The sequence below is a fragment of the Lutra lutra genome, chromosome 3 (genome assembly GCF_902655055.1).
Source record: "Lutra lutra chromosome 3, mLutLut1.2, whole genome shotgun sequence".
In the NCBI taxonomy this organism is placed as follows: domain Eukaryota; kingdom Metazoa; phylum Chordata; class Mammalia; order Carnivora; family Mustelidae; genus Lutra; species Lutra lutra.
The window spans coordinates 145,588,148-145,600,531 of record NC_062280.1 but is presented as its reverse complement, the minus strand read 5'-3'; the positions used below and the strand labels follow the sequence as shown (position 1 = coordinate 145,600,531).

General features: G+C 35.1%; 1 protein-coding gene across 1 annotated transcript in view; it reads right to left on the bottom strand.

Annotated features, from left to right (window-relative positions):
- Positions 1–3,769: 3,769 nt before the first annotated feature.
- CCDC122 (coiled-coil domain containing 122) overlaps positions 3,770–12,384 on the bottom strand; it is a 37,515-nt gene continuing 28,900 nt past the window's right edge. Inside the window, 1 exon segment of the mRNA XM_047723517.1 lies at positions 3,770–4,699. Within this exon segment, the coding sequence (XP_047579473.1) occupies positions 4,550–4,699 (150 nt within the window). The 3' untranslated portion in view covers positions 3,770–4,549.

The window sequence follows — 12,384 nt, the reverse complement described above, 5'->3', positions numbered from 1 at the left end:
ATCTTTTGCTTAAATGATCTGTCCATTTCAGTAAGGGGGGTGTTAAAGTCTGTTCTTATTATTGTATTATTATTGATGTATTTCTTTGATTTTGTTATTGATTGGCTTATATAATTGACTGCTCCCATGTTAGGGGCACAGATATTTAAAATTGTTAGATCTTCTTGTTGGACAGACCCTTTAAGTATGATACAGTGTTCTTCCTCATCTCTTATTATAGTCTTTGGGTTAAAATCTAATTTGTCTGATATAAGGATTATCGCTCCAGCTTTCTTTTGTTGTCCATTAGCATGATAAATGGTTTTCCATCCTCTCACTTTGAATCTGAAGGTGTCTTTGGGTCTAAAATGAGTATCTTGCAGACAGCATATTGATGGGTCTTGTTTTTTATTTATCCAGTCTGATACCCTGTGTCTTGATTGGGGCATTTAGCCCATTTACATTCAGGGAAACTATTGAAAGATAGGACTTTAGTGCCATTGTATTGCCTGTAATGTAACTGTTACTATATATTGTGTCTGTTCCTTTCTGGTCTATGTTACTTTTAGGCTCTCTCTTTGCTTAGAGGACCCCTTTCAATATTTCCTGTAGGGATGGTTTGGTGTTCACAAATTCTTTTAGTTTTTGTTTATCCTGGAAGCTTTTTATCTCTCCTTCTATTTTTAATGACAGCCTTACTGGATATAGTATTTTTGGCTGCATATTTTTCTCATTTAGTGCTCTGAAAATATCATGCCAGTCCTTTCTGGCCTGCCAGGTCTCTGTGCATAGGTCTGCTGCCAATCTAATATTTTTAACATTGTATATTACAGACCTCTTATCCCAAGCTGTTTTCAGGATTTTCTCTTTGTCTCAGAGACTTGTAAGTTTTACTATTAGATGACGGGGTGTTGACCTATTTTTATTAATTTTGAGGGGGTTCTCTGTGTCTCCTGGCTTTTGATGCCTGTTTCCTTCCTAAAATTAGGGAAGTTCTTCACCGTAATCTGCTCCAATATACCTTCTGCCCCCCTTTCTCTTTCTTCTCACAATAATTCTAATATTGTTTCATCTTATAGTATCACTTATAGTATCACTTATCTCTCAAATTCTCCCCTCATAATCCATTAGTTGTTTATCTCTTTTTTTCTCATTTTCTTTATTGCCCATCATTTGGTCTTCTATATCACTAATTCTCTCTTCTGCCTCATTTATCCTAGCAGCTAGAGCCTCCATTTTTTATTTCATGTCATTATAGCATTTTTGTTTTTTTTTTTTAAGATTTTATTTTATTTATTTGACAGACAGAGATCACAAGTAGACAGAGAGGCAGGCAGAGAGAGAGGAAGGGAAGCAGGCTCCCTGCTAAGCAGAGAGCCTGATGTGGGGCTTGATCCCAGGACCCTGGGATCATGACCCGAGCCGAAAGCAGAGGCTTTAACCCGCTGAGCCACCCAGGCGCCCGCATTTTTGGTTTTGACATAGTTAGATTTTAGTTCTTTTATTTCTCCAGAAAGGGATTCTCTAGTATCTTCTAAGCTTTTTTCAAGCCCAGCTAGTATCTTAATAATCGTCATTCTGAACTTTATTGCTGACATCTTACTAATGTTCATAGTGATTAGGTCCCTGGCAGTTGGTACTGCCTCTTGTTCATTTTCTTTTTTTTGTCATCTTGTCCAGAGAAGAATAGATGAATGAGGGAACAATATGCTAAAAGGATAGCAATGACCCCAGAAAAATATACACAAAACAAATCAGAAGAGACCTGAAACCAGGGGGGAAAGAAAGGGAAAAAAAGACTATGATCAAGCTAGCAAACAGAACAGACCCACACACTAGGTTTTGGGTGTATTTTGGTCTGTTAGAAGAACTGCCTCTCAAAATTTTAAAGAAAAACTTATATGTATAAAAAAAAGGTTAGATATGATGAAAGGATGGAATATGACTGTAAGCATGAATGTTAAAAATTAAAAAGGATTTTTAAAAAGGAATTGATAAAACAAGGAGTTGGTTGAAAAAAAAAAACATTTTTAAAAAAGGAGAGAATGTGATCAGGTGGGAGTCTAGAACAAAGCCATACAGTAGATTTAGAGTATATTTTGGTCTATTGGAAGAAACTGTATCCCAACATTTTAAAGAAAAACATATATATACAAAAAAATAAGGTTAAATATAGTGAAGGGATAGTATATGATTTTAAAAATGAAAATTAAAAAAGATTTTTAAAAAGTAATTGATAAGATGTTGGTTGAAAAGGAAAGAAGAAAAATTTAGAAAATAGAAAAAGAAAAAAAGAAAGAAAGTTTTAGAAATTAACTTTGAGAGAGTATAGAATCATGGGGGGAAGGCATGAATTCTATGTGTTGCTTTTCCTTAGTTCTGGAGTTCCACAGTTCTCATTGATCAGTGAGCTTGGTCTTGGCTGTATGTTCTTGCTGATCTTCTGGGGGAGGGGGTCTCTTGCAGTGATTCTCAAATGTCTTTGCCTGAGGCGGAATTGCACCACCCTTGCCAGGGACCAGGATAAGTAATCTGCTTGGGTTTGCTCTCAGTAGTTTTTGTTCCCTAAACACTTTCCATATAGGTTTGGAGGAGGAGAATGAAGATGGCAGCCTCCCAATCTCTGGCCAGGAAGAGGTGAGATCCCAAGAGCTGCCCTCTTTAGTGAGCCCTCAGAGAAGAGCAGTCAACCGTGCCTGTCTCCCTGGTCTCTAGCAATGTTCCATAATCACCCAGCTTGTGACCAACCATTTCTATCTCTGGAGCATGGCCCCATTTGGAGTCTCCAAACCCAGCAGATTTCTTCAATGTGCTTCTGCAGAATTCCTCCCAGAGGAGGAGGGGGAGTATCCCTTGGATCTGCCACTTTTGGGGTCTCTACTCAAAGAGTAGTGGCCCGACTGTGCATTGGATCATGGTTTATGGCAACCTTGAGCTGAGATCCCACTCCATGTCTCTGTCTTTGCAACCGGCTTCCCTGCTCCGATACCTGGGAGCTCTGCTGCACTCAGACATCCCCAGTCTTTCTGTGAATCTGAGGTTCCTGAAACCACACTGTCCCAGTGAGGGTTCCACTCTCCACTAAGCCACCAAAGTAACATCCCTCAGTGGGGCAGACTTTTAAAAGTTCTGATTTTGTGCTCTGCTGCCCTGTCACTTGCCAGGAGCCAGCTGGCAGAGCCTTCCTATCTTCCCAAATACCCTGCAGTCTATCTTTCCAAATATTGCCTCAAATTCATTTCTCTGCACATCCTACCTTGTAGAAAGTGATAGCTTTTCTATTCATAGGGTAGCTGCTATTCTTTTCTTTGATCTCCTATTGAGTTCATAGGTGTTCAGAGTGGTTTGATAGCTATCTAGCTGAATTCCTTGAATCAGATGAAATTGAGGTCTCCTACTCCTCCACCATCTTGCTCCTATCCCGGGTTTAACTGTTCTTATTTGTAACTCTATTTCTGAGTTGCCTGCCAAAGTTGATTGTGTTATAGCAAAGCCATTTGAAATTAGTTATAATAAGCCATGTCGATTCATAATAGGATTATTAATGTTAGACATAGCAAGATTATTAATATCAGGTTCTTTATCAGCTCTCCCCTTATTTAGTCTTAGGCATGAAGAAAGGTGAAAAGAAAATGAACTTAAGATACCTTTTTGATGTTGTTGTTTTGAAAGGATTTAATCTAAAAAGTAAATATTTAAAGACCATTATATTCAATAATATTTTTTCTAATCCTAAAAAATTGATTCAGTGGAGCCAAAAAAAGGAGCACTTTTATCTTAACATGGACAAGTTAAATTTTGAAATGTTGCCATGGACATAGCATATGACTTACAGTGAGAAAAAAAAATACACAGTAGTCTATATTTATTCACATTCTTTTTTTTTTTTAAATTAAGAGCTGGTATTTACCTTACATGATGTCATAACTTCAATTTTATCACAGAATAGTACTAAAGAATAGTACTAAAGACAGAAAATTAAACAAAAAGTTTTATGCCTTGCAACACTCTAAAACTGTGTTATTTAATAAGAAAAAATGGTTGCTACCTTCTGAATGAAAGAAAAACATAAAATACCTGAAGCATTGAACATATATTATTGTAAATGTTAATATTTATGGACTACTGTGAAGGCAGTGGTAAAAAAGCAAGTTTTAATAAAAAGTTTGAAACAGAATCATTTAAAATATCTTAATTTAAATCATTATAACTTCATGCATTTCTTTTCTACATTTTTATTTCATATGATAGTGAAGGCAACATGTTTATAAACAGGCATTCATGAGTATAATTATATCTTACATACTCAAAATATTTATACAGAGTCTTCTACCAGACTTCTGTCAGCCTTCCTATTGTCTATCCACTGTTATCAATTGCAGGTTTGGAAGGCACTATAGCAAAGAGATTAACTGATTCAAAAAAAGAGAGAGAGAGAGAGAAAATATATGTGTTATTAAGACAGACCTCTCTTAGTAGATGCTGGTTAAGAATCCAAAGAATTTTCCCAACCTTTTGTCCTATCATTTTTGTTAACATAGTCTGTATTCTACATTGTCCTTTGGCCATGTTAATCTTTCATTCCAATGCGTTTTCTTAGTTCAGCTGCAGTTTTTTCCAATTGGTGAATGTTCCATTGCCATTGTCTTTTATTTGACTGAATTTTGTTCACCTGACAATGCAAACGCTTAAGAATTGCACCATATCTCTTATGTTGCACCTATTAAAAAAACAGAACACATCAACAGGGCTTGAGAAGGATAAGTAGTAAATAGCCATAAAGGATATTTTGACTCCTTTAAAGAAGAGAACACTTGATTAGAAATTACTCACTGTAAATAATAATGGTAATAAAAATCAACAGTAATAATAGCTATTCAAAACTTACTACATGTTAGATACTACACTGAGAGCTTTTTAGGCATAATTATATTCTCATAACACCATATGATGTAGATGGATATTATTATCTCTATTTTTGTACAAAAAAACCTGAAGATCAAAGAGTTTAAGTAATTCAACCATGGTTTATAGGTAATAAGTGATGATATTTGAGATCTGAATTCAAGCAAAGAATCTGTGATGGAGTCCCTTCAAGTTATCGAAACAGTTACCAGTTTGGAATAATGGTTTCATTCCCTATATCCAGTGGTTCACTGAAACATAGACCCATCCATCTCAAAGATTCAAAAGATCATGTAGTCATAACAGTAAGTAGAACAGTATATTTATGCTGAGCTAGGCAAGGCTACACTGGAAAGCAATGAAGCATGGTGGAAAGTGCAAGGTTTTTGGTGTCAGGCCACGAGAAAAGAGAAAGGAAAAAAAATTCATGATATTAATGTTATCTATACAAAAAATACTTAATCTTCTTTTTTACAACAGCTTTATTAAGATAAAATTCACATATTATACAATCCATCCTGTAAAGTGGACAATTCAAAATGGGTTTTAGTACATTCACAGAGTTGTACAACTGTTACCACATCAATTTTTAGAACATATTCATTATGTCAAAAGATAGTACCTGCTAGCAGTGACTTCCCATTCCCATACCCCCCACTCTTAGCACTAGAAAATTACTAATCTTTCTCTTTATATATTTGCCTATTCTGTATATTTCTTATAAATGATATCATACAGTACATTTTTTTTGTGACTGTCTTCTTCAACTTAGCATAATCTTTTTAAGGGTCTTCCATGTTGTATGTATGTATTAGTACTTCATTCCTTTTCACTGTCAAATAATATTCCATTATAGAATAATATCAAAATTTATTTACCCAATTCATCAGTTGATGGACATTTGTTTCCAGTTTTTGGCTATTATGAACAATACAGTTATGAACATTCATGTGCAAGTTTTTGTGTGAATTTATGTTTTCACTTCTCTAGAGTCTATACTGAAGAACAGAACCGAGGGATCATTTGGTAATTCTGTGTTCAACCACTTGAGCAATTGCCAGACTGTTTTCCACAGCGACTGTACCATTTTTACATTCCCATGATCCCTGTGTGTGGGTTCAAATTTCTCTACATCTTGAATCTTCTCTCTGCTTTTCCCCCAGCAAAGGTTACTCCATCTCTGTTTCTAAGCTCCTCCCTCAGCACAATTTCTTTACCTTTACTATGCCACGGGTTCTTTCAACAGTATGATGAATACTATGGACTCCTTAGAATAATGTTTTTTTTTTTTTAAAGATTTTATTTATTTATCTGACAGAGAGAGATCACAAGTAGGCAGAGAGGCAGGCAGAGAGAGAGGAGGAAGCAGGCTCCCTGCTGAGCAGAGAGCCTGATGCGGGGCTCGATCCCAGGACCCTGAGTTCATGACCTGAGCCGAAGGCAGCGGCTTAACCCACTGAGCCACCCAGGTGCCCCAGAATAATGTTTTTAATACATAAAATAAAACAGTCATGATTACCAATGAAATAAGTTATATTGAAACAACTCTGTAGCAGTAGCAGGGGAACAGGGACCAAGACACTCTAAGTATTCCAAAGTACTGCTATAAAAATGAAGTGAAAACTCATCAACAAAAAAAATTCACATAAGTTCCTATAAACTTTATGTCTTTTTAAATGTCCAATTTTTGTTAATTCTGTGAATTCAGATAATTCATTGAAATTGGTGGAATTAGGCCTGCTAATATGTTGGCAAAATAAAAAAAATGACTTGAAAATGATTAGAAATAAATTAGAATAAACTGAAACATCATATTAGATATGAAGCTGGTTCAAAAGAGGATTTTTTAAAACATTGAAAATATTTCTATATTAAAAATATATATCCTCTATACATATTTATATATAATATATATTCATTGGTGTATCCAATAGAATATATATCCAATAGAAGAGGAAGAGTATAGTCACTAAATATGTTCATATCCCTGTTCATAGAATATATTCATAGAAATAAAATAACTAAAACAAATTTTTGGTTAATCAAAAGCTTTGGTCAGTTGCATTGTAGCATTCTTCTAAAATTATTCTTCAATAGTTAAGCTATGAAACTAATACAGAATAGATCAGAGTAGAGCTGTGCAAAGTCCCTTAGGGGAAATCCAGATTATCAGTCATAGCTAGATGTCACAGAAGATTTTAATACTTCTAAAGAAAGAATATATCTTTAGAAGAGGTTTTGTGGAGAATGTAGTATATACATAGAAAGGTGAAGGAGTCATACGCTGGTAGGGATTATTTATCTGAGAAGTATAACTCTGTTATGGAGATTGGCTCTTTGAGCACCCAGAGCCAGAGGCCAAGAACAGTCAAACTCAGATAACAGCTTTGATTTCCATGCTCACTAACTAAACTTGAAATAATTTGGCTTCCAAGGTAGGTAGTTTCCTTATAGGAAGAAGCACTAATGACTGATATTTATCTGGTTTCCTTTAGAGTTTTATTATTATAAACTAATAAACTGATACTTGAGCTTTATATGTCAGTTTCTTGTGGACTGTATTAACATCTCTCCATGTCTACCAAATGCTGGGACACTAACAAGAATAACTTTCTAAGTTTCCAAGGCTAAAAGGCAGTTTTGATCAAGAAGTGACTTTTTTTTCACATGCCAATATTTCATTTATCTTATTTTATTTTAATTCTGGTTAACATATAGAATTATATTAGTTTCATGTATATAATATAGTGATTCAACAATTTCATACATCACCCAGTGCTCATCACACCACAGGTACACTCCTTAATCCCCATCACCTCTTGCCCCTATCCTGCCACCCACCTCCCCTTTGGTAACTTACTGGAATTTAAATAAAAACTTGAAACTAAACAAACAAAAAAACCCCAAACACAACAACCAAATAAAACATCACACACACAGACACCACCACCAACAACAAATGCACAAAGGGAAAAAAAAAGAAAGGGAGGGACCAGACATGACTTTATAAAGACCAAGTTTGCCTTGTGAGCCTTCTTGAAAGACAAGCATTTGTTCAGCCTCTACTGGTAATGTTCAGACTTTGAATATCTGTTTGAATATCAAGTCTGAATATCAAACTTGAATATCTGTAGGCACTAAGGATGTAAATGGTTCTGTATAGAACTGAACTTTTTGCCTCTAGGAAGTGGATGGGCTACTACTCTCTGTAGTTACCGTTGCTGGCGGCAGAAATAAGAACAATAGTGAAGGAGGGGTGGGGCCAATGAAACACAGTGGCAAAAAGAAAGCAAGGCCTTGTAAAAGCCAAATCTGACCTCATCAATGCTTTTTTCTGTGTTCCCTCCACTCCAGCCACCCTGTTCTTCTATTCTCTGAGCCAAGGTATGTTCCATCTTAAGACCTTTACACTTGCTTTTTCTTTTTCCTGGAAATCTCATCTTCAGATCTGCATGCTTTGCTCCTTCACTTTTAGGATTTTGCTGAAAGAGTCCTTCTCAGTAATGTTTTTGATGGCTGCAAGATCTAATATTTCATCTTCTCTTTCCCTGCAGTACATGTATTACATATTCCCTTCTCTGTTCCATTTTTTTTTTGTCCTTAACACTATCCTTAGCTAATAGGTCTTACTTACATATCTTTTTTGTCTGTCTCTCCAGCTAGAATGCAAGTTCATAAAGACATATATTAGAAAGTGTTTTGTGAAGAATGTAGCACATGCGTAGGAAAGTGAAGGAATCATGTGCTATTTTATTCACCACTCCATTATCAGAGCCTAAAGAGTAATTAGCACCTAGTATGAGCACAATAAATATGTTGAATAAATTACTGAAGAAATATGTGTATAAAATGAGATAGCTTTTGGAAATCAAATGATGGCTACCCTACTTTGAGAAGAATGTTATATAAAATATATTGATAAATTTTGTATTGTTCAGAATGTAACAAAGACTCATAAAATGCCATTGCTTTACAATGGAGAAAACGCTCTACTTAAAAGACTTGGAGATCACTGTTCGTCATTTGAACATGTCATATAACTTCTCTTTTAGTTATTTAATCTAAAAAGTATGGTTAAATATACTTGTGGAAGTATAAAAACACAGATTTTTAAGGCTATGGTTAAATGACTTTTGACAAATGTATACACCCATGTTGTGTCAGTATTTCATTCTTTTTATCACTTAATAGTATTCCATTATATGGATATTCCTCAATTTGTTTATTCATTCTGTTCTTGAGGGTCATTTGTAGTGTTTCTCTTTTGGGGCTATTATGAATAAAGCTTCTATGAACATTCATATGCAAGTTTTATTTTAAGACATTTTTTTCCCTTGAGTAAACACCTAGGGATGGAATAGCTGAGACATGCAATGTATTTGCTAATTTTTTAATAAACTGCCAAACCATTTTCTAAAGCAGTTGCACCATTTTATAATCTCACCAAAAAAGCAAGAGAGTTCCAGTTGCTTCATACCCTTAACAACATTTGGTATTACCATTTGTTGTAATTTTAACCCTTCTATTGGTTGTGAGATGATATCCTATTGTGGTTTTAATTTTCTTTCTTTTTTTATTTAAAGATTTTATTTATTTATTTGACAGTCAGAGATCACAAGTAGGCAGAGAGGCAGGCAGTGAGTAAGAGGGGGAAGCAGGCTCCCTGTGGAGCAGAGAGCCCGATGCGGGGCTCGATCCCAGGACTCTGAGATCATGACCTGAGCCGAAGGCAGAGGCTTAACCCACTGAGCCACCCAGGCACCCCGTGGTTTTAATTTTCATTTCCTTGATGGTTAAAGATGCTGAGCATTTTTTCATGAACTTAGTGGCTATCCTATGTGTTCTGTGAAATTTGTTTATATCTTTTGCCCATTTTTAAAATGGATTAAGAGCTCTTTATATATAGGCCCTTGATATAAGTCTTCCCTGACCTGTATGTATTGCAAATATTTTTACTCCTATAATTTTGTCTTTTCATTCCTCCCCCCCTTTTTTAAGCAGCATGTGGTGTGGAGTGGGGGTAGAGGTGGAGAGAGAATCTTAAGCAGGCTCCCCACTGGGCATAGGGTTCAGTCTCACAACCCTGAGATCATGACCTGAGCCAAAATCAAGAGTTGGATGCTTAACCAGCTGAGCCATCGAGGCACCTGTCTTCATTTTCTTGATAGTATCTTTTGAATAATGAGGTTTCAAAGTTTAAGTTCCAGTGTATCAATTTTTTTCATTATAGTTAGTGAATTTTGTGTTCTAAGAAGTCTTTGCTTAACCCAAATCTTTTTTTTTTAATTTTTTTTTATTTTTTCAGCATAACAGTATTCATTATTTTTGCACCACACCCAGTGCTCCATGCAATCTGTGCCCTCTACAATACCCACCACCTGGTGCCCCCAACCTCCCACCCCCCACCCCTTCAAAATTCTCAGATCGTTTTTCAGAGTCCATAGTCTCTCATGGTTCACCTCCCCTTCCAATTTCCCTCAACTCCCTTCTCCTCTCCATCTCCCCTTGTCCTCCATGCTATTTGTTATGCTCCACAAATAAGTGAAACCATATGATAATTGACTCTCTCTGCTTGACTTATTTCACTCAGCATAATCTCTTCCAGTCCCGTCCACTGATATGAGGGAGAGGAGATGCAACATGGGGGGTTGAGGGGGTAGGAGAAGAGTAAATGAAACAAGATGGGATTGGGAGGGAGACAAACCATAAGTGACTCTTAATCTCACAAAACAAACTGAGGGTTGATGGGGGGAGGGGGTTGGGAGAGGGGGTGGGGTTATGGATATTGGGGAGGGTATGTGCTATGGTGAGTGTTGTGAAGTGTGTAAACCTGGCGATTCGCAGACCTGTACCCCTGGGGATAAAAATATATGTTTATAAAGCTGTAAAAAAAAAAAAAAAAAAAAGAAAGAAAGAAAGAAAGGATGCTTAACCCAAATCTTAATAAAGATACTCTCCTATGGTTTCTTCTAGAAGCTTTAGAGTTTTAGTTTTACATTTAGATCTCTGATCTATTTCAAATGCATTGTTACATGAAGTAGGCATTGTTGTGAAGTAGACACAGGGGTTCATTTTTTCCAGATATCCAATATCCAATATCCAATCAAATTGACAAAGTTATTGGTCTTTGAACTGTGTTCTGTTCCATTGGTCCATTTATTTATCCTTTCATCAATACAACAGTTTCTTAATTGTAGCTTCATAATAAATCTTATTATCAGTTAAGGCAGTATTACAACTTTATTCTTCTTTTTCAAGTTTGTTTTGGCTAACTAGATCCTTTGTATTAGCATATATATTTTAGAACAGCTTGTCAATTTCTACAAAAAATATCTACTGAGATTTTTATGGAATGCTGTTGAACCTACAGATAATATTTTGGGAATGTTGACATTAAAATATTGAGTTTTCTAGATCATGAACTTAGTATATCATTCCATTTATTTAATGTTCTTTAATTTCTCATTAATATTTTTATTATAGAAGTTTTATAGATTTTTTCATGAAATATCTTAGCAAATATTTTGTGTTCTTTAGTGTCAATGAAGAGTTTTGTTTTATTCATTTCACTTTTCAGTTGTTTGTCGCTACTTCTTGGAATCTATATAGTAATACAATTGATTTTTTGTCTTAACCTTTTATCCTGTGACCTTACTACATTTACTTGTTAGTCTTTTTGTAGATTCTTTAGATTTAGATTTAGATTCTACATAAGCAATCATTCTGTCTGTAAATATAATTTTACTTCTTTACAATCTTTATGCCATATTTTCTCTTGTCTTATAGCACTGATTAGGACTTCTTAATATAATGTTGCATAGAGGAGATAGGATAATACATCTTTGTTTTATTTCCAATCTTTGGGGGAAAACCATTCAACATTTTATGGTAAATATGATGTTGTTAGCTGTAAGTTGTTTTATAGGTGCCCTTAAATAGGCTGAGAAAATTTCCTTTTATTCTTAATTTGCTGAGAGTTGTTATTATGAATGGTGTTGAATTTTGTCTAATGCTGTTTCTGCAACTATCAAGTTATTTCTTTTTAACTCCTTTGATTTTGTTAATGCACTGAATTACCTTGTTTACTTTTTGAAAGGTGAAAATCAAAACTTTCTCTTTCTCTCTCTCTCTATATATATGTATTTGAATTCAATCTGAAAGATTTCATTAGGGATTTTTGCATCTATACTCATAAGGGACATTGGTCTCTCATTTCTGGTAATGTCACTGTTTGTTTGTTTGTTTTTGTATCAGGGTTATGCTGGCCTCCTCAAATGAATTGGAAAGAGTTTCCTCCATTTTCCAAAAGAGTTTGTGTAGGCTGGGTGTTATTTATTCTTTAGATATTTGATAGAATTTACCAGTGATGACATGTCAGTCTGATATTTTTCTTATGGGAAGGGTTTTACTGATAAATTCAATTTCATTGATTCCTACTTCACACCATTTATAAAGCCTAACTTGAAATAGATCATAAGCCTAATCATACAAGCGATTTCT